At 33.5% G+C, this 22,144-nt stretch overlaps 1 protein-coding gene across 1 annotated transcript; it reads left to right on the top strand.

Moving 5' to 3' along the window:
• Positions 1-6,176: 6,176 nt before the first annotated feature.
• On the top strand, positions 6,177-13,252 carry LOC140798051 (large ribosomal subunit protein mL101 (rPPR4)). Its single transcript, XM_073151774.1, has 2 exons — positions 6,177-6,506; positions 11,638-13,252. Exons 1-2 carry the CDS (start codon positions 6,294-6,296, stop codon positions 12,880-12,882), a joined length of 1,458 nt encoding a protein of 485 aa, XP_073007875.1. The 5' UTR covers positions 6,177-6,293; the 3' UTR covers positions 12,883-13,252.
• Positions 13,253-22,144: the final 8,892 nt, after the last annotated feature.

Consider the following 22,144-nt stretch of genomic DNA (forward strand, 5'->3'; position numbering starts at 1 on the left):
TATTATCCAGTACATAATTTATTTTCTGTTGACATTACTAATTCGGGGTAAGATCTATTAGTTAAGCATTTAGCTCATAACTTTCTTTATTTATTTTCTAACACCCTTAGATATATGGTATCTAATAGTGACTTAAGATATCCTAAAGAGACATTTTAAACTAAAGATGAGATATCCTAAATTTTGAAGATTTCAGCCTTCAATTCTCAAATTTCTTGTTCCATTTTACTCTTCCATCTCCATTTCACTCATCCTTCTATTCAAATCATCCACCTCCTATAGTCTACTCTTCAAATCATTCACAACTTCAAATAATATGCAGACGGATGATTCTTATTTATTAGAGACTTCTAAGTTGGATCCTTAAAAAAATTAAAATTATACATACATATATACAGATATATATATAATGAAACTCTAATATAAACAATTTTATCTATAACTCAATCTATACATAAATCATTCTTTTTCTTTCCTTAACACACACAAATTGTACTTTCTCTATAATTTCACATAAACCAAGATCCGATCCTTTAACCATTTATTTTTCCTTTCAGTAAGCTCAATGACAGGATGGATTTATAAAAGATAAAATTTATATAAGAATGCCCTGCAGAAATTTAAATAACTCTGTAATAAATAACTTAATATGGACATATCGTCTCAGCTCTCAAATGTGAGGTATAATAGTTGTGGAAATGGCTTTTCGGTGCTTGGGAATATTAACCCATCAAAGATTTCAAAGAGTCATGTCTTGGAACTTGGATCGCACAATTTTGCAACACTCTAAGTATCAAACCTGTGATGCGGAAGTAAAGATAGTTAGAAAAATAAAAAGTCAAAAATATAATCATCAACAAACTTTGTGAATGTTTACTATCAATATAACAGTACATCCACTAATGTAAACTTCATTTTTTTTCAGTCCCCACCGTCTTCATAGGTTTCACGTCATAATAAAAATTTAGGTAGAATAGGAGTCAAGAGAAAAATGATGCAATATAGTCTCTAACTATGTAGTCATCACATGCATACATATACTAGTCTATCACATTTATACTCATGCTACAGATCAACTCGATATAAAGTATAGATAGTCTATTCATCTCCATTCATCTTTATATATCATCAGTATATTCATATCCCAGACTAGTCTAGTCAAATAAATAATAAAATATACTCAATTGTAATTATCTTTTTGTAGAATCATATAATCATACTAGAGATCAAAACATGCATGTACATAATAATATAACATAATTTGAGAAAGGCGTCTAGGAGATAAGACTACTCACCCTTTAATTAGAAGACTCAACACATGTATCCTTCACGTCCATCAATCAATCGTCCCCTCATCGTTAGTAAAGTCCCCGGGGTCTCAAATAAGGGGTTCGAGATCTAAAGTTGTTTAAGTAGCATGAAGTTAGTCGTTTATCCACTTAGAATTCATTTGTGTAAAATATAATAATTTATTAGACTTTATTAATTAATCAGGTTTATATTATTAATATATAGTTATGATAACTTTAACATATTGTCACTATAAATTATATTCATTTACTAAAGACTCTACTTTCTAATTATATATTAGGCATACAATGATTATTCTCTTTTGATATGAAAGATAAAAGGATCAAATAAAAATAAAATAAAATTATATAATATATCTAATTATAATTTAATTAGTTTATAATTACTACCTTTACTTAACTAATAACTGATTATATATAATAATCATTATCCATTAATATAAAAATAATTATCTGAGCTTAGCATTTTATTGTATAAAAAATAATATATAATAATAAGGTGCTAGAAATATATTATATATTTATATATATTAAATATATGCATGCATAAGTACACATAAACATTAATAGAACTTATATAATTTAATTATTTTTAATAAAACTAAATATATAAAATATAAGATTATTATCAATAAGATTACATGTATTAATCTAATAACAATGGCTAAACTATAAATAAATTTATATGCAAGTATTTATAATTATAATTAATAAATTATTATACTATATAAATACAATGGCACGAGGCAGGCCCTCAGCCGCCACGTCATGCACCAATTTTCTTTTTTAGGGATAAGTTGTTAGATGCAAGTATAATTATTATTTAGAATAAAGCAATACTAAATAAATACAAAATGTGTACTCTAACAAAATCAAGGATGCTCTCTTTGCCATCCAAAGGTGCTTAATTCGCAAACACAACCTCCAATTGCTTTCTTACAATTACTAATTTATGAATGAAGTGTCTTCTTATAGAGAGAATTTTTTAGAGAGAATTTTTTAGAGTTCTTTATCCACTTTTTTAGTCTTTGGATTGGTCATGTCGAAGAAGAAAGATTTTGATTTGCTTTTCACCATTCAAAGATTCTGATTTATCTTTTCACCATTCAAAGATAATCCAAGAACTATGACTATTTCCATTGCTTTCATTTGAAGCTTCAAGATGCCAAAATCAAATATTAATCTACTCCTTGTTCCCTTAATTACCTCTTGGAGGAGTGGTGTCTTATGTGACATAAGGAAAGTCAAATAGAAATTTGAAAGATGTTCTGAAAGCAATCTCAAAACTTGAACACTTCATATATTTTACTTGTATAATAGTGGGAAACTATCACACATGCTTTCAACGGCCTACATTTTTTTCGAGATTTAGATTCAACATATAGTCCCGCAAATTATTACGTCCATATAATAAGTTGCTTCATTTTACTTTTCTTCGCCGTTGAATACAAAAAATGACAAACTACTAAAATATATATAAGAGAAAAATAAATTAATAAGAACATTAAAACATTGCTACGCTACGAAATTCTAAGAATAACACTCTAATACATACATTAGCAATAGTAACTAAGTGAAGAGTACATTGTATCAACGGTGAAGATGCAAGACACCTATTAGAAATAATTGAATGGAAGATCTTGCTTGCTTCCCGATGATGTATAACAGTTTTTTATGAAACCCTAGATGAGATTTCTAAGAAGAAAACGACCAGAATGATGGATATTGCTAAAGAAAAGTCATTTTTTTATTTGTTAATTATGAATCAACGCCAACCCATCGTACAAGAAGACAAAGTTGGAAAAAAAAATAAAAAAATGCCTCAATTATAAAGCAAATCAAAACGGGCTTAAGTGACAATATTAAAAACAAAATATGGTTTTGGTGCAAATTTCTCTTTATAATGAGAGAAATTTATTTCATTATGTTCTTTTTTTTCTATTTTATGTGTTCAATAAAAATATAATAAAATAATGATTTGTAGATTTCAAAAAGTTAAGCCAAATCCAAATTTGGTTAGGCTATTTGCAACTTACGTGCACTTTTTTTACCTATTTACAACTTCGGTTGAAAGTTATTGCATTGGCAAAATCAATCACTAAAATTTTATAATACCAAAACTACCCTTGAAACCTAAAACCCCAAGTCATCTTCTCTTCTCTCCTCCCCCTCCTCCTCCTCCTCCTCTTCCTCTTCTCATCTCATCTCTACAAATCCGTCGGCCTTAGCCACCGGAGAATACACCTTAACATCTAACTCATCATCAACCAAAAAACCCCCAAAGCCCTACACTCCTCTCCTTCTCTTCTCTCTTTTTCTCCATCTCTCATACAAATCATCTTCCACAATTTTGGCACCTCGTTGGAAGTGAAAATTTATTGCATCTCAAGGTAATAGAATAGTTATTACCTAGTGCATATTTTATTTATGGGTGCACAAATTAATACTTAATGCAATGACACCCCAAATACAAATCAAAGGCTCTACCAACATTAGGTCAATGCTGAAGAAAAATAGAAACGAAAAAAGAAAGAAATATGTATCTACCAAGCTTCCATCTTCAGCTTGAAAATTGCTCTAGCATTAGATTTTCTAGGATTTCCTTCTGAAGCACCATTAAACTCATGAATTCGAGACATCTATCATTTATATGTAAATTATCTCCCACTACATAGAATGTTGCTGAATACTGAGCACTAATTCTAGGATTGAAATGTGCTCTAAAATCATATTTACGTGATTATTTTTCTCAAATTTTAGACCAAAATCATTCTCTTTAAAAACACGCAAGGAGCCCCTTCTTGAGTTTGTTCGACATACTCCTCTCTTATTTCTACAAGATCATTCTATTTAAGAGTAAAAACTAAGTATTTGTAGGAACCAAAATGAGACACGAAAGGTAATAGTTGCGAACCTATTGGCCTTATGTCCAAGGTCAGTAGTCTGTGTGCGCAACAGACATTCGAACACATACCGTTCGCTAGGGCATATGTGGCGAGTTATCCTCATGTGGTTTCTATCAGCTAGTTGGGTACCCAGATCTGGATAATGATGATACCCTTAATGGTTGGCAGGGTATGATTATATGATTGAGGTACCCTGAACGATTGGCAGGGTATGCTCTTAGCCTTCAAGCTGGATTTTGAGACCGAATATTAAATGTTGACTATGCACAGTGGTCTAGTATGATGATGACATTTAGAGATAACATTGATGATTAAGATGTTGAGAAATACATATGATTTCATTATCATCTGACTACCTGATTATCGAGTGGTCAATGTACATTATATGTGGTTGCATTTGATATCATAACATGGTCATAGTTGGCATGCATCATATGTGTCATATTTAAAAAAAATTTATGATAATGGTTTGTTATGGAGATTTATTAATACATTATCGAGAATTATATACTTTGATATGTTATGACATGATATCTACATTTCATTTATATATTATTGAGGATACATTCATATACTCATTCATGACATGATGCTCCTATGTGATTCATATTATTTAGTACATGATTTACTCTGTGTTTGACATCACTGATTCTAAGTAAGGTTTATTCACTGAGCCTTTTGCTCATGACTTTCTTTATTTCTTTTCTAACCCGCTCAGATATGTGGTACATGATAGCGGTTTGAGATATCTTGAGAAGAATATTCAAAGGGTTGGTGAGGTCAGTTATAAATGCAAGACGGTATAGATGATAGTTAATATAGAAATTAGAGTTGTACCATTATTTGATATTTGTACTTCATTATATTAGACGATGATTTATATAATATAGGTTAGATTATAGTGTACTCATGTATTAGTGATTATAGTTGTATCTTGATAGTTTGTCGTGTCCTATGTGGGCCTTGCCAGATTATGTACCTATCTAGTATGATTGTTGTGGACTTGTATATTCATATGTTAACAAATTTATTCCTTTAATAGTATGAATTTTTTAGTGATGGATTATATGAGTATGAATATGTTAGCAGATTTTATTTGATGATGTCATAATTATATGGGCACAGAAGTGTATATGTGCATGACGGGCCCCGCCCGACCTGTTGCGTGTGCCGTGCATGCCGTGTGGGCGTGTGGCGTGCACGTGCCCGCGTCGAGCGAGGGCATTACATCTTGAACATCAACAAATGAGTTGAATATGGCAATTCAGTAGAGGTATCTCATTTCGAGATCAACGTCATAAGAATTGCTATGCATTAAAAGATATATTTGTGCTTTAAACTACTTATACCTTGTTTCTTAGTAATTTGCAATACACTATAATTGCCTCTATTGTATATAGTTTTTCCATTTTGAGATGATACATTTCCATCATAATAGATGATAATATTCACTATAGCCATTGATCGAGAAATATTTACATAATAACGAAGGAGAGAAAAGAATTTAGAAGATGTTAGATAGAGTAGATTTTAATAATTAAGATTATACTTGCTTAGGATGAGGGTTAGAATTGATGGGATGAAATAGGGCGGGAGAGAATAGATTATCTTAGCGGGATGATATAGGTAAGAAGAAAGATAAATATGCCATTCTAATATTTGTTAGAGGTAAAATTGTAAACGGAGCTCATTGTTACCACTCCAATAACTTTCAACCAAAAGTTGTAAATTTTTTTTAAAAAAAGTGCAAATAAGTTGCAAATAGCCAAAATCCGGCGTATAATATATGCGGAAATCCATCTAAATTCATTGAACTATTGAAGTGCATTGAAATATCATAATTTAATGATTCCAAACCGCTGATTTAGAGAAACTAAAATTTTAAGTCAATTATGTTTGGGGATTCCAAGAAGAGTGTTAAGATGAGTCCTATTTCACAAATAATATCGACCATGGCCAACTTTAAACTGACCCGACCGAGTAGTAACCTGGTGAACCAGTTCTGGTCTTGGTATGCACTAAACCCTCAAGATCCTTGGCGCAGGTGGCCGCGTGAAGGTGAGAGAGCGAGCGAGCCATGGCGACAAGGACGAAGCTGGTGGCGAAGAGATCGAGCAAATACTTGGAGGAAGCGCTCTACCAGCGTCTATTTAAGGGTGGGAGCTCGCCGCAGAGCGTCAGGTCGGAGCTCGAGGACTTCCTCAAGAGCCGCAAGCGCGTATTCAAATGGGAGGTCGGGGTCTCCATTCGCAAGCTTCGAACCCACAAACGCTTCCGCCCCGCCCTCAAGGTCTCCTATTTAACCGCAGATTTGCTAGCTACCTTCTTGATGTTTGTTTTTTATGCGCCAGCGATGAGTTTTTGATGTGTTTTTCCTGTAAATTTATCATCTTTTGTGTTTTTATTGCGTGATATAGGAAGGGGTGTTCTTGCTAATGGAGAGAAATGCTATCACGAGATAGAAAAGGGGCGTGGGATTTGCAAAGTTTCTTTAGTTTTGATATTTGATTAGTGGCATTTATATAACTAATGATGTGATCTTTCTTTTTTCTTTTTTCATTGCAAAACAGAATTTCATTTGACTTTTTTTATTTCTAAGATCTGCTACATGAGTGTTCGGGGTCTGAAGTATCAGTGAGATCTCTTCAACTTTTGCAGAAAGAATTTCTTGTTTTGAGAAATTAAAGATAGTATCTTCTTACTTGTTTTATTTTTTCAGTTTGATATCCCTCTATTAAGTGTTACTAATAAACTGATGATTGTTCGTCAGCATATGTTTTTTGTCATTGTTAGATAACCGGTTAACTCAAAAGCTTAAGCTTGTAAGTAATGAGCAAATAATGTATACCATGCCCTTAACACTTCCTCATGTGCGCGGCTTCTATACATTGTGCATGGGCAGATAAGAGGATGTGCAGGTCCTGCACAGCGCACCAAAATAAATAAAAGAAATTGGAGATTAGTTAGAATGGATGAGGGTTAACTAGTTAATAAAAAGCTTAAGCTGTTAAGTATTTGACCAATAATGTATGTCATTCTTTTAACAACCATATAATCTCATCAGTGAGGTTTTCTTGATGATTAATAAAATCCTTTTACGAAGAACACATAGAATTTCCATATTGTAAATTTCAATTTGGTATTTCTCTTCATTGTTATGCATATATCTGATATACTCCCTTTTCTAATTATGAAAACTGTCTAAGGAAGATGCTTGTAGCATTATTATACTAGTCTTCTGGTAAAAAAGATTAAAATTGACTTTGCATAAATCATAAGGGAGATGCTATATCAACATGGACTTATGCAAAATTATTAGTGCTCATAATCTTATTATTGAATAATTTCTTGTCATTCTGAAAAAATAGAAGTGAATGATATTAAGAGATTGGATAATATTATCTTCTTTATTAAGGCACAATGTGGTGGCAAATGAAACTTTGCCTAGTAGTAGCAAGATGAAGTGTCAGAACTAAAGGTGTAGTCAACCATCATGAAGCAAGAAGAGGAGTAACTTGATTTTTTAAAGTATTTCTGGCATATAAGGACAAATTTCTTGCACTTGCTATGAACCATTTTCTTCATGCTCATTTCATCTCATGATTTTGAACATTTGCTATATGTTTAGAGAATAACATCTTACTTGAGTCTGTGATGCCATGACAACTACTGAGGTATCTTTGCTTGATTATTGGAAAGATTGGGTCCCTAGACAACCTCCACCTCCTTGATCTAATAGATGAAACTATTTTAATTTGAATAAGTATTAAATATGACTAGTTTGATTTGAGGGAGTTGTTGGCAGAGTTGTTTATCTAGCGGAGAAATTGGAGCTTCAATTTTGGGTTGTAGTCTCTGACCTTTCTCAAGGGATACCCTTGAACTTCACTATATCCCTAATTTCTGTAAAAAGATTGCTGCCACTCCTCTCGAGGAATGTCAATAAGTTTTTTTACATCGTGTTATCCCAAAAACATTTCTAATGTTATATTTTGTAGTGATTTCCATTATTTAAACATCTGACTTTTATATCCTTTTTCATTGATCTATTACAAATGAAAAATAATTAGAAAAACTCCAATTTTGGGAATATTTGATGAGTTTGAGTGGGTGTTGTTTGCATGGTTTGAAGGATCGGCCAATCCTGATCCAAACGCGATCCTAATCAATTGACTAGGATCGGTGGGATTGACCGATCAAGATGATCTTGATCTAGATTTCCTCCACTCTTTCATTATTTCTCTCTTTCTCTCTTTCACTATTTCTCTCTCTTTCTCTTCCTATTATAGTTATTGCTTTTCCGATGCAAAATTCCTGCTCTAGCAAACTCCACCAACACCAATCCAATTCCGGTGACCTTGGCTATGCGATTTTTTCATTTTATTTCTCTCTCTCTTCTCTTATTTTATCATCAAAGTCAAAGGGCATTTTGGTCCATTAATCTATATTATTTATTTCCTTCCAAACCAATACTATTTTCACTTTTTCACATCATATTAAAGGTAAGAATTACATATTAACCTTGTTCATAATTAAACACCATATTTTCTTAGCCTTAGCCTAGTTCAAGATATCTAAATCAAAACTAAGAAATGGGGCTAGATAATCAAGTTCAAGGCTCAGCCTCAAACCACCTGTAGTTTTTCCCTCCACTACAAATGTTCTCAAAAGTGATGGATATGACATGTTTCTTAGCAATTGTACCAAACAGGAGTCGAATGCTTATGCTTATTCTATTCTCTGTTCAGTTAGAGGAAGAAACCAAAGTACATGTCATTAGAATTTTATATCAGAGTTGACTTTCTTATGATTAGCAAGTTAATTCTTTCAGTATTAAATTCAATAAGTTGACTTGTTTGATTCTGTATTCAAAAGGTTGTACTATGAGCCTATGAGCATGGCAAATTTTACAGGGACATGATTCTTAACATGGACTTTGGAAGCAACATCTATTTAGTTGGATTTGATTACTTCAAAAGCAAGTTGTCTAAACCATATCTTATTGACGGATAAGCTAGTACTTGCCCCAAATCATTTATGGCATTCGGTTGTTTTGTATTCCTCCAACCATTTTAGATGTTATTATTGACAATTTATTGTGGCATCTTACCCATAGTTTTGATCCATTGTAAGTATCTGACACATGGGGAGCACTCAAAGTTACATATAACTTTGATGTTATTCTTTCTATTTCATCTGCATTCTAAGTAAACTTCTACTTTCGTTGGCTTCCCTTGGTCATTGTCATTAAGGCAATAATAAGAATGCCTTATATATAGAAAATTCACTCATCGATACATGCACTCTTTCATACAAAATGTGGCTCAAGACTCTATCACAACATGCTATTTTCAATATGCTTAACTGTATGAGTGGTGCTAGAGCTACTTCAGTAACCACATTTATTGGCTTAAAAGTTTCTATGCAACTTTTGCTCATTGTAGAATTAACTATTGTGATGTAGTTTATGTCAAGGTTCTCAATTTCGATCGATCTCGATTCAATTGACTGATTTCAGTGAGCTATTGGCCCTTGGATTGGCCGATACCCGATTCAAATCGAGCAAGTTTCGACCGTAACGAACTGAAACCGGGAGAGAGAGAGAGAGAGAGAGAGAGGGTAAGGAACTCGTCAGAGAGAGAAGAAAGGAAAAAAATTACATATTTGAGGTCGTCAGAACACTTGCCATTTATTTTTCCACTGTAGGGTGGCTACCACACTATAGGATTTTGTGAGGGACCATTTTTCAGTTAACCTTAATTTTTGTGATAATTGGGATTTTGGTCTCTGGCTTGACAAGGGAGCTGAGCTATCAACTAAATCCAAAGCCAAGTTGCAAACTCTGCTAGCCATTAAATGTTCGTGATGACCTTGAAAAGGTTTGGACTCGCTCCACTCCCTTGTGCTTACGAATGATTATTTTGAGAACTTATATGTCGGCCTACCAGAACCTAACTCTCCAAAGCCCCTCATTCGTTGGGAACCTCCGCCTCCTGATTGGATGAAAGATAATTCTAATAGCTCTTTTGTGAGCCATGGGGAATTTGGAGGAGCAGGCTTCGTGGTTCGATAGGCTAACAGTTCTCCTTACGTTGCAGGGGTTAGGTGTGGCCTCTATTACTAAGCTCTCTACGCTGAAGCCATGGCTTTCATGAATCTTTACTTTGTCTTGTTGACAAAAATATTTCGTTCCCATGGATAGAATTAAATTTTCTCTTGCTGGTTTACATACTTAATGGAACCAGCAAAGCCTCCTGCGTGATAGATACTATTATTGATAATATTATCACTTTACTTCACAGCATACAAAATTGTAAAATTGATCATACCTTAGAGAAGCTTATTGAGTTGCAGATTGGCTAGCTAATTAGGACAAAAGTTTAGGATATTAGTGTACTTGGGATGAGGGGTTTTTTTTCTGAGTTAGTGAAATTTTGGTCTCTGACTCTAGCAGAGTTTTTTGTACCCGTGTAGTTAATCAATAAATCATTTTCTTTTTCCTAAAAGATAAGAAGGCAAAGTAAGATAGAGATTGAGAATATTATTATTTTTAGTTTTTAGACTTCATATATGAGTAATTTATATTTTCTATCTTAGTTTTTTCTAAATTTTTTAGAATGTCTATATTTTAAAAATTATTTTAAAATAGAGACTAATACATATCATTTTTCTCAGATGTCTGATTCCAATCCCTATCCTGAAAATTGAAACCTTGGTTTATGTATTAATGATATTTAATGTTATTAAAGCTGAAAGTCTACATCGGGGCAATGTTTCCACAAATTTGCATTTAAGCTTGTACCACTGATAATCTAACTTGCAGTTTTCCATAAGGAAGGCCTTAGTTTTAGCTTTGAGCTATGCTAAGTGATTTTGTTTTGGTAAATACCTATAGTCAACAACATAATGTACTGCAAAAATACCAATGGATGAACTAGGATAAGAGAATAGGGTGGTTATTGGACTTAGAACCAAAGTAGACATTGTCTAGACTTTGGTGATGGTTCTTCCATTTTGACAACTGAATTTTGTCGTATATTTTTATCCATTTAATCAATCATTCTATTTTTATCTCAAAAGTTTGTGATTTGCTTTAATGATAGTAGTGTTGCCCATTGCTTTTGTTGTTCTTTACTGCTGGTACTGTTATCTATTTATTGTTTTCTTATCCACTATATCACCATAATGTGTGGTATTATATACAATTCTACCCATGCTGTTTGTCATTTAGGTAAAATGCAAAAATTAGTAAGTAGATCATTAACTAATAGATTAAGATGGAATAGTTGAACTACAGCAGAATGTCCTTACCATGTCTTCATGTAATTGCTGTAGACTTATTCTTTCTCTCTCTCTTATTTGAAGATGTCTTATAACAAGAACTCTTCATGGCCTAATGACTGTAATCTTTCTCACTGCAGCTTTCAGAAATTATGGCCAGAAGAGGCATGAATCCAACAGTGAGTGATCAAGCAATCAGACTAGATCTTGTAGCAAAAAGCAGAGGAATTGCTTCTGCTGAAGATTACTTCATTAATCTCCCAGAGGCTTTGAAAAATCATCTAACTTACGGTGCTCTCCTAAATTGCTACTGCAAGGAATTGATGACTGAAAAAGCAGAGGCCCTCATGGAAAAGATGAGGGAGCTTAGGTTTGCATCAAGTTCCATGTCATACAATAGCTTGATGACCCTCTATACTAAAATTAAACAACCAGAAAAGGTCCCTAGCATTATACAGGAAATGAAGGCTAATGATGTAATGCCAGATTGTTTCACTTATAATGTTTGGATGAGGGCTCTTGCTGCCATTAATGACATATCAGGGGTTGAAAGGGTGATAGAAGAGATGAAAAGGGATGGACGCATCGCTGCTGATTGGACGACTTACAGTAACCTAGCTTCCATCTATGTTGATGCTGGCATGTTTCAAAAGGCAGAAGGTGCTCTTAAAGAGCTAGAGAAGAGGAATACTCGTCATGATCTTGGAGCCTATCAGTTTCTCATCACATTGTATGGTCGAACTGGAAATGTAGTTGAGGTTCATCGTGTTTGGCGATCTTTGAAGCTGGCTCATCCCAGGATGGCAAACATGAGCTATCTAAATATAATTCAAGTCCTGGTAAACTTAAAGGATCTATCAGGTGCAGAGGCATGTTTTAAGGAGTGGGAGTCCAAATGCTCAGTGTATGATATCCGGGTGGCCAATGCCATGATTAGAGCATATATTAAAGAGGATATGTTTGAGAAGGCTGAAGCTATTAAGAAGCTTGCTAAAATGCGTGGTGGTAGACTTAACGCGAAATCATGGGAGATATATATGGATTATTATCTAAAGAAAGGGGATCTGAAGATGGCTCATTGGTGCGCAGACCGTGCAATCAAGAAAGGAAGAAGCCATGGTAGGATTTGGGTCCCATCCCAGGAAGTGCTCCAGACTCTAATGACATACTTTGAGAACAGAATGGATGTCGCTGGTGCTGAGAACTTCATTGAGCTTCTACAAAAGGTAGAGAAAGATTTAAGTGTAGAAGTATTTGAGTCACTTATTAGGACATATTCAGCTGCTGGGAAGAAAAGCCCAGGGATGCGGCGGCGCTTGAAGATGGAGAATGTGGTTGTGAGCGATGCCACCAAGAAGCTGCTAGAATCTATTTGTGAGGAATAAGCTTCAATATGGAACTGAAAAGCATAGAGGACTTTCTAACTTTTTTACACCTGCACTATTTCTTCTGCTTCTGCCAATTAATGGACAGTTTTTTCAGACACTCTTCAGGATAAATTCTCTTTGTAACGTACATCTGGATAGAGTCCAAATTCTTGCCCCTGTTGTGTGTTGCTGGAGACAAAACATATATTCTCTTTAATAGCTATGATGAATATGTTGGAATCGTTTTGAAGGTTGTGTCCAACTTTGTTCAATTGGCGGGAGGCCATGGTTGAGTTTGAGACAAGGTCATTAGCAAGTAATATGCCTTTTGAGGCTTGACTTTTTATGATGAAATAAATGACTGGGTAGCCTGGTCCTTAATTTGAAATTTCATGAACTTCCTTAAGTGCGATCAAGAAGGAATATTGCTTCAATAGTCATTGAACTTACTGTAGCAGAAGTTTGTGGCCCTCATAATATTCTTTGTAGTTTGATAGTCATCGAACTTCTATGCATAGTCCAAATGGATTCTTTAATTCTCTAGGTATGTTTGGGGCATCCATGTTGGTTTCAGAAATTTTTTCCCATGATGTTGCGACGTCCTTTGTGATGCGATCTGCATGATAAGGTTCTTGGCTTCTTGCATACTGTCATAATCAATTTGGGTCAAATAACTATGCAAATGATCGGTTAGATTAGAAAAATGCAGAGCTAGTGTTGTTGCCTCTAGCTATCCAAAATCCTTCATTCGTTTTTACTATGTCGTTCTATTTCCTTCTGTTCCTTTGTCTCTTCTCTGTTTTCACTGCTCATAAAAAAAAATTCTTATGTTTTATGTTTTATTTTTTATTTTTTATTTTTTATTTTTATTTTTTAGATCTGAACATTGATTTCAGCTTCATCCATTTTTTCAGTTAATTGATACCTTCTTCTTTTCTTATACCTTCAGTCGTATCCTCTAGTCAGATTTGATTTAAACTGCCATCCTAAATTTTTGCTTCCTTTTTTGAAAAAACCTCTCAGCTTAAAATAAAACATAGTTTCTTCCCTGTAAAAAGAATCCAGCTTCTACCTAAAATCATCTCATTAGTCCTTGGATTTTATTTATCTGACATCACCACCACTGAAACTATTGTTTGCCTTTGAGTTCACCATTAGATCAGTTTTATTTCTGGTTTAATTCTTCTTCGGAATGGGTTTTAAATGTCTAATATATTTTTTATTAGGCTCCTTAACCATTTTATTAGATCCTTATTAAAGTCTTTTCAATTTAGGCTAAATTATGCCTGGACCTCTTGAACTAGACTCATTATCACTCATATATTCTAAAGAAAGAAACGTGATAAGATCCCTGAACTATCGTAATCTCTATGAAGAGTTATGCTATCGATGGAACAAATTCATGTTATAAAATTGTCCTTTATCCACATGCAAATTTGGAATGTCGGGGAAGAGAGTTCGATAGAGCTTGAGAGATATGGAGAGAGAATAGAAATTGAAATAATATCACGATAGAACTTGGGATTGGGAGAAAGAAATGTGGGAATAAGAAGGGAGAGAGAAAAGAGATTGAAAGTTTGAGAAAACGGAGAGCAATAGTTATTACGAGAGGAAAATGTTGGGAAAAAGGAGGGAAATTATTGACAGAGATTGGGAGGGAAAGATGAGAAAATTTTTGGAATAAATGAGAATATAAACTAGTCATATATTATTTACATGTTAATTCCGAACGAAAAAGAAAACAGTAGGCTACCAGAAGTGTCACATTGAAATATGTAAATTGTTAGGGAGAGCCTCACGCAGATACTGTAATTTCAAAGAGTATCGCTTTGTAATACTAATACTTTGCTAATTAGTTGTATTATAAGCGGATACTGTAATTTATTTACAACATAAATTAAATTTTATTTAGATAAAACTAAACAATTTAAATTAAGCAATTCTCTCTTTTTAAAACATTAATTATAGCCCAAAAAATAAAAAATAAAAAATAAATCAGCGCACGCGCCATGTTCGTGCGTTGACTTCTTCCTCTTTTCCCCCTTACCTCTCGCAGTCAATTACAAGAGGTGGGAGAGATAGACGTCGAAGTGGAGTTTGGACTCCACTTCGAACTTACCCGCCCCCTCAACCCCTTTTTTTGGATGTTCTCCTCACCCTTTTTCCTCTCTGTCTCTCTTCTATGTTTCGTGCCGCCGAAGAACTCGACAAGAGTCGTGGATAACCGGAGCATCGGCAGACCAAACTAACCCCCCTATCTGATCGGCAGACCTATTTCTGTGCGAGGAGGATTCGAGATTCAAGAGGAGCCCGATTATTTAGGAGAGTTAGACAAATTTTAGAGATATTTTAGACGAGTTAGATCCTATGTTGGTCTACGAGTAATGTAATTATTATAATGATTATTACTTTATGTCATTATTGATTACTTTTACATGCATTATTTATTATTTATTGCTTTATTCATGATAGACTCTATACTTAGTTATGTCATATGTTATCTTGATAATCATGATATAAATAAGGTAATAGAAGATATGACACCGCATGCACGTATCATTATTAGCCTAGTCCCAAATAAGTAGTGCCCCTCTCACCTACTCAGCCCGGGAGTTAAGGATAGAGTGTGTTATATAATATTATCATATTAGCGGTCTACACCTGAGGTCACTAGTTGGTGGAGCATTTAGCTGATTACACTGCCTTATTTGGGGATTAGTCTAGGATAATAGCAGAAAGATGTCTGAGAGGTAGGATTATAGCTCTAGTGGTACCCGATGAGGTAGGGTTAGGGCATCCATTGAGCTATGAGCTCTTTCTAGCTGTATGCGATGATTCTACTATGTGCGATGATTCGGCTACAAGCAATGATTCTATTCTGTGTGATGATTTACTGAAGAGGTGATGATGTTGATAATAATGGCCTATGTCTAGGGTCTTTAGTCTGATGGTCACAACCAGTCATATGCAACGTCGCCTGTACAAGCGATATTATCGCTAGATGACTATTCCTCTTCGTTATTATGTTTGCTATGCGAATTATGACATCCATGACAAAGTTGCTATGTGGATTATGACATTATTGATATGTTCGCTCTGTAGATTATGACACATTGAGTTATGATGATATTATGCACTTATGTGTGTTATGATTAAATGAAAGTTTATTGTAATTTATATTGTACACATTTACCTCGATATGTTGATAATTATGGGCATGTGTTATTATTTATCATGCAATACATTGTTTATAGACTATTATTGGATTATACTTGCTGGGCCATGTGCTTACCGCCTTTTTGGTGGAAATATTTTAGAGATAAATGTGGAGAATGCAAATATCAAGGAGTAGCAGATTTATTTTCTTATTAGTATTGCTTGTTCTTTCTTCTTAGTTAGACTTTAGCCCCTACGAGGTGTTACGTTCCAAATCTGGTCCATAACATTGGTATCAGAGCCGACGTTCCTCGGAAGATGGTTAAAATGTTACGGACCAAATCTGGAACAGATCTGGTCCGTAACAAACACATGTTCCAAGGCCAACGAGGAGGCATCGACCATGGAGGACCATGATCTCATCTCCGTTCCTATGGGAGTTGATCTAGCACCCCTTCCAATCCCAGCAATTGTCGACGACGAGTAACCGACGTGGGCAAAAGTTTTTTTAAAGCATTTTGGGTCGATTCGAAGGACAACGCGAAGGAGATCCAAAAGATCCAAACCGCCCTCAAGGACTCGTTTCAGGCCTTGACAGAGGTTCTACTAGCCGCTCTCCACCACCTTGCACCACTTGCACCACCGGCCACTATGGAACATGCACCACTTCCACCGCCAAGCACTAATAATGGTGAAATCGTGGAGACCATCCAAACCACGGCAACCATCCCTTCTTTGGTTGCAATGGAGCACCCTCCATCCTTACAGATCGAGCCCTCCATTGTAACAACGCCAGAGCAGCCTCTAGCCACCTCCTACCTCCAGCAGCCACCCTACTACACGGCCGTCCACCACCACCCTTGGCCGTCCACAACCCTCCGACGACAGCCACAATATCAGAAATTACCGTTCTGCCCTCTCTAACCTATCTCCACTATTTTATTTTTATATTTTCATCTCGACCTCCGATTTAGGTGAACCTAGAGTCATTAGAACCCTAACTCACGAGGATACCTCTATAAATTTTCATAATCATCCTACAGACGGATCGTTCCAGATTTGGTCCATAATAGTGTTAACCATCTTCCGAGGAACGTCGGCTCTAATACCAATGTTACGGACCAGATCTGGAATGATCCATCCATAGGATGATTATAAAAATTTAGTGGAGTTAGTCTCATGAGTTAGGGTTATAATGGATCTAGTTTCACCTAAATTGGAGGTCGGAATAAAAAGATAAAAATAAAATAGTGGAGATAGGTCAGGGAGGGCAGAACGGTAATTTCTGACGTTGTGGCAGTCGTCGGAGAGTGGTGGACGGCCAAGGGTGGTGGTGGACGGTCGGGCTTCTGGAGGTTGGAGGTGACTAGGGTTTGGATGCTTGAAAGGGATCTACGGTTAAGATCTACTCCTACGAAGATAAAGACAATCCAACGGCAATTGTAAAAGAAAAGGAAGAAAATAATAACTGGCTAAACTCAGATTTCTCTTAATGATTCAATTTCATTCTTATCAATACATGTCCACTCCTATTTATAGGAGTAAAAATCCATAGCGGATCGGATCCACATATGGATTATCCGATTTATTTGACATTCAAACAACAAGATAAAGCTAGCTAATTAACTAAATCAGCCTTCTTTATCTTTCTCAGATTAATCCTTCATTTCGCCATAGATAGATTCTGAATATGGAGGTTGACAATCTTATCTCACTAGTTTGATATTATTCGAATGTCTGTAAAATATTCTGCGAATATTTTCCCGAAACTGCGTAGAGCTGGATTTAGCTACTTAAATAAAATTCTAACCTTCTAACTAAACCAAATAAGCAAATAAGATAACTAGACTCAATCCATTGAGTCTAATCTCCCCTTGATGTGATCCGATCTGACCCGATTCACATCACGATGATTTTTATATTTTAAGTTTGAATATGGACATGTATATCTAAATGCTTGTTGATGCCTACGATACTTGTAATTTTGGACTTTTTCCTGGATTGTTATGGTATTTTTTCAACCCATCTTAGATACTTTGTGGGATATTACACTGACAGATCATGTGAGAGTCACGTGAATTTTTTCACGTGAAGAGCAAGTGATTTGAGGTGGATGTTTCAATAGAGCTATTAGTTATTTAACTATTATCTCACCAGTATCTCCGATTAATTTCTTATTATATTAATTAACTAGTAACTAGAGAGAATTGTATAGAAAAAAAAGAAAGAGAAAAATTAAAAGATTAATTAGAGATAGTGGTGATATAATTAGAATTAGTTAAACAATTATAATTTCATAATTAAACTATGAACTCTTCATTCTGCAATAGATAGAGTATGAATCTGAAGAAACTCTAAATACAAAAGTTCTTAATCATGATGTTACTGATCTTATTCAAATGGTTTTATATATGGATATTTTTTTCAAAACTGTGCAGAATTAGAATTTTATAGTTTAAGTGCAAAATTTATAGTTTAAACAAGAAATTTGTATTTAAACTACAAAATTCTAGTTCTGCATAGGTTGAAAAAATATTCAGAAGATAATCATTTGACATCCAAATATCATAAAATCAATTGGATAAAATCGATGATGTCATGATATAGAATTTTTGTATTCAGAGTTTCTTTAGATTTAGAATATGTCTACGGTGGAACAAAGAACTTCTAATTTAAGTATAAAATTCTGACTGTAATACTTCATAATTTTTTAAGAAGATACTATAATTTTTTTGCATCATAGAATAAGTTCTATTTTAAAAATATTAATTAAATAGTTTTTATTTATTTAACTAATCCTAATTATTTTATCACTATCTCTAATTAGTCTCTTACTGAACTAATTAAATAACGATTAAAGAGATTTATATAGAAAAAAAGAAAGAGAAGAATTAAGAGATAGAAGAAGAAGAAGAATAGTATGGATCACTTTTCTTAGTTCTTCTATTGTCCTATGAGCGTTTAATAAGTACTAAATGACATAATAACAAACTTGGCAGAAACAAAGAGAAAACATCTCATCTGTAAAGAAAACAAAAATGTGCACGAGTGACAAAATGAAAAACCAATCATGTTGTTGGTACAAATTATCCTAAAAATTGAAATGCTTCGGAGGCCTCCTAGAATGTAACCACGTAATTTTGTCGCCACATAATTTTGTAATTGTTGTAATAGCACGCCTATAGTCATAAAAATCATTTTCTAGAAGTAGGGGATGTTGGTCTAAAAGTAAAAAGGATTAAGGCCTAGCTAGCACTCTAATAGGCACTCTCGAATTATTATGATAAATGGTTGTATGGCGTCAAAACACGTCGCAGTCCGTCAGGTTGCTATCTACGTGGGAGTCTGAGCAGGGTAGATATAGGTAACCTTATCCTCATCTTTGGAAACATTAGTTTAAAAGAATTAAAGCTCATAATGCAGCAAGCCTTACGGACACACTGGATAACACCATCTATCTTAAATAAGATTATTCAATTTAATTATTAAGTAGAATGCCATATCCTAAGCCCTAAAAAAAAGTATTGGGCAAGATGCAGCCGACCACATAATTGGGACAACGTGGGCACGCACGCACCCACACCGTCGACCGCAGCCATGCAATCGACGCCACCTGGAGGTGGGGCTAGGCCGCCGACCACTCCACCGCAGCCATGTGGGTCATCCACTGACTCTCTCTCTCTAGTTTTATCTCCCATTCTCTGTCTTGCTTTCTGTCTCTAGTTTGGTCGCGAGCCTCGGACCACTAGGAAGAGCCATCGTCGACTCTCTCTCTTCGATGAGCTCCCCTCCTTCCTCTCTTTCCTCTCTCTCTTTCCTTCTCTCTCGTTCCCTCTCCTTTTTCTCTCGCTCTCAAGCTTGGGTTCGTCGAGGAACCGAGCCGATTGTGGGAGGCCGACGGCTAAGTGGCCACCATTAGCCATTGCCCTCCTTACGGCCTAGCTCCCCTCCCCTTTCTCTTCTTCTTCTTCTTCTCTCTCCTTTTTCTTCTTCTTGTTCACGCTGTGGGCTACAGTGCTAGACTAAATATAGCAACGATGGTGCTAAGCCAAGCCCAACATTGTTTAGCAGTAAGAGGTTTATTATTTTATTTTCCTTTTATGTTAATTAGTTATTTAATGATTGAAGCTAATTCAAATTAGAGTTTTCCATAATGAAATTAATGTGTTAATAATGTATACCATGTAGAATAAAATACATATAATATACCTACTGTATTAATCTTAGCTAATTATAATTATTATAGAGATTATTAGTTTGATTCTAAATAATTGCATATTTGGATATCATATGTACAATATTGTAGATTGAAGTAGTATGCTTAAATTCGAATATGTTTGTATTTATATATATATGTATATAAATTTAATAAATACTGTTATGATTCCAAAGAATAGGTATTTTTTGCATGAAAAACCCACCTGATTTTTTATTTTGTTCCATTTTAAGTTTTCATTGCACTCGAGACATTTTTCCTCTTTTTCTTTCAACTTTGCTTTTCCGTTATTGACGAGACATTTTAAGTTTGCTCTTCCGTTATTTAATATCACTTTAAATATTAACGAAACACTATAAGAAAAAGAAATAACCCATACTCTTCTTCTTCATCTTCTACTTTGTATGATAAATTTTACAATACTATTTAATAATAATAATAATAATATTATTATTATTATTATTATTATTATTATTATTATTCTTTTCTTTTTCTTTTTCTTCTTCTTCATTTTCTACTTTATATGATAAATTCTACAATATTATTTTTTATTATTATTATTATTATTAATTATTATTATTATTATTAATTATTATTATTATTATTATACGTCTTCTTCCTTTTTTTCTTTTTATTTTTCTTCTTCTTCTATATCTTAATCTTTTTTTTCCATATAAATCACTATAATCACTCATTAATTACTAAAGTAAAAAAATTAATCCGAGATAGTCGTGAGATAATTATGATTATTTAAATAATAAAAAATATGACTTTGTATGATGATTATTTATTTTTATGTAACCTATAACGGCGAAAGTGTATAGAAAAAATAATAAAAATTATTAAATATATATATAAATTATTATTATATTTGTAAAATTTGTTAATATATTTTCTTCTTCTTATCTTCTTTATTGTTGCTTATTCTTCCTCTACTTCTTCTTCTTTTATCTCTTAATCTTTTTTCTATATAAATTATTATAATCACTCTTTAATTAATAAAGTAAAAAAATTAATCAGAGATAGTGGTGAGATAATTATGATTAGCTAAATAACAAAAAAATATGACTCTGTATGATGATTATCTATGTTTATGTAACCTATAATGGTGAGAGTGTATAGAAAAAACAATAAAAATTATTAAAAAATATATAAATTATTATTATATTTATAAAAGCTGTTAATATATTTTTTATTCTTCTATCTTCTTTATTGTTGTTGCTTATTCTTCCTCTACTTCTTCTTCTTCTCTCTCTTAATTATTTTCTTTCTTTTTTTCTATACAAGTTTATCTATTCATTATTTAATTAATAAAGTAAAAAATTAATCGGAGATAGTGATAAGATAATTATGATTAGTTAAATAGCCAAAGCATGACTTTTAATGCTTCGTCATCTTCTTCGTTGTTGCTTCTTCTTGTTCTTCTTTTATCTCTTGGTTATTCTTTTTCTTTTTTCTATACAAGTCTCTCTAATCGTGTTTTAATTAATATAGTATAAGACTAATCATAGATAGTGGTGAGATAATTATGATAAATTAATTAAATAAAAACTCTTTAATTAATGTCTCAAAAAATCTTAATCTATGTTGCAAATAAATTACAATTTCTACTTATAAAAATATGAATTAGAATTAGAATTTCATACTTAAACATAGAATTTCGTATTTAAACTAGGATTTATTCATTCTGCCCTAGATATATTTCTAGTCCGAAGAAATTTTAAACATAAAACTTGTATATCATGATATCACCAATTTTATCTAATTAGTTTCATAATAATTATATGTCAGATAATTATATTACGAATATTTTTCTTAGATTGTGCTAAATTAGAATTTTGTAGTTTGAGTACGAAAATAATGTAACCCATACATTTTTCTTCTTTTCGTCTTCTTCTTCTCTTTCTT

Source organism: Typha latifolia, chromosome 11 (assembly GCF_019914945.1).
Source record: "Typha latifolia isolate L0001 chromosome 11, TyphaL0001v2, whole genome shotgun sequence".
In the NCBI taxonomy this organism is placed as follows: Eukaryota; Viridiplantae; Streptophyta; class Magnoliopsida; order Poales; family Typhaceae; genus Typha; species Typha latifolia.

What these genes read in the sequence shown, in the direction of transcription:
- LOC140798051 (XM_073151774.1), top strand. Translation starts at nt 6,294, where the DNA reads ATGGCGACAAGGACGAAGCTGGTGGCGAAGAGATCGAGCAAATACTTG. An exon ending in GCTTCCGCCCCGCCCTCAAG is followed by an intron (nt 6,507 to 11,637) that starts GTCTCCTATTTA and finishes TTCTCACTGCAG; the next exon opens with CTTTCAGAAATTATGGCCAG.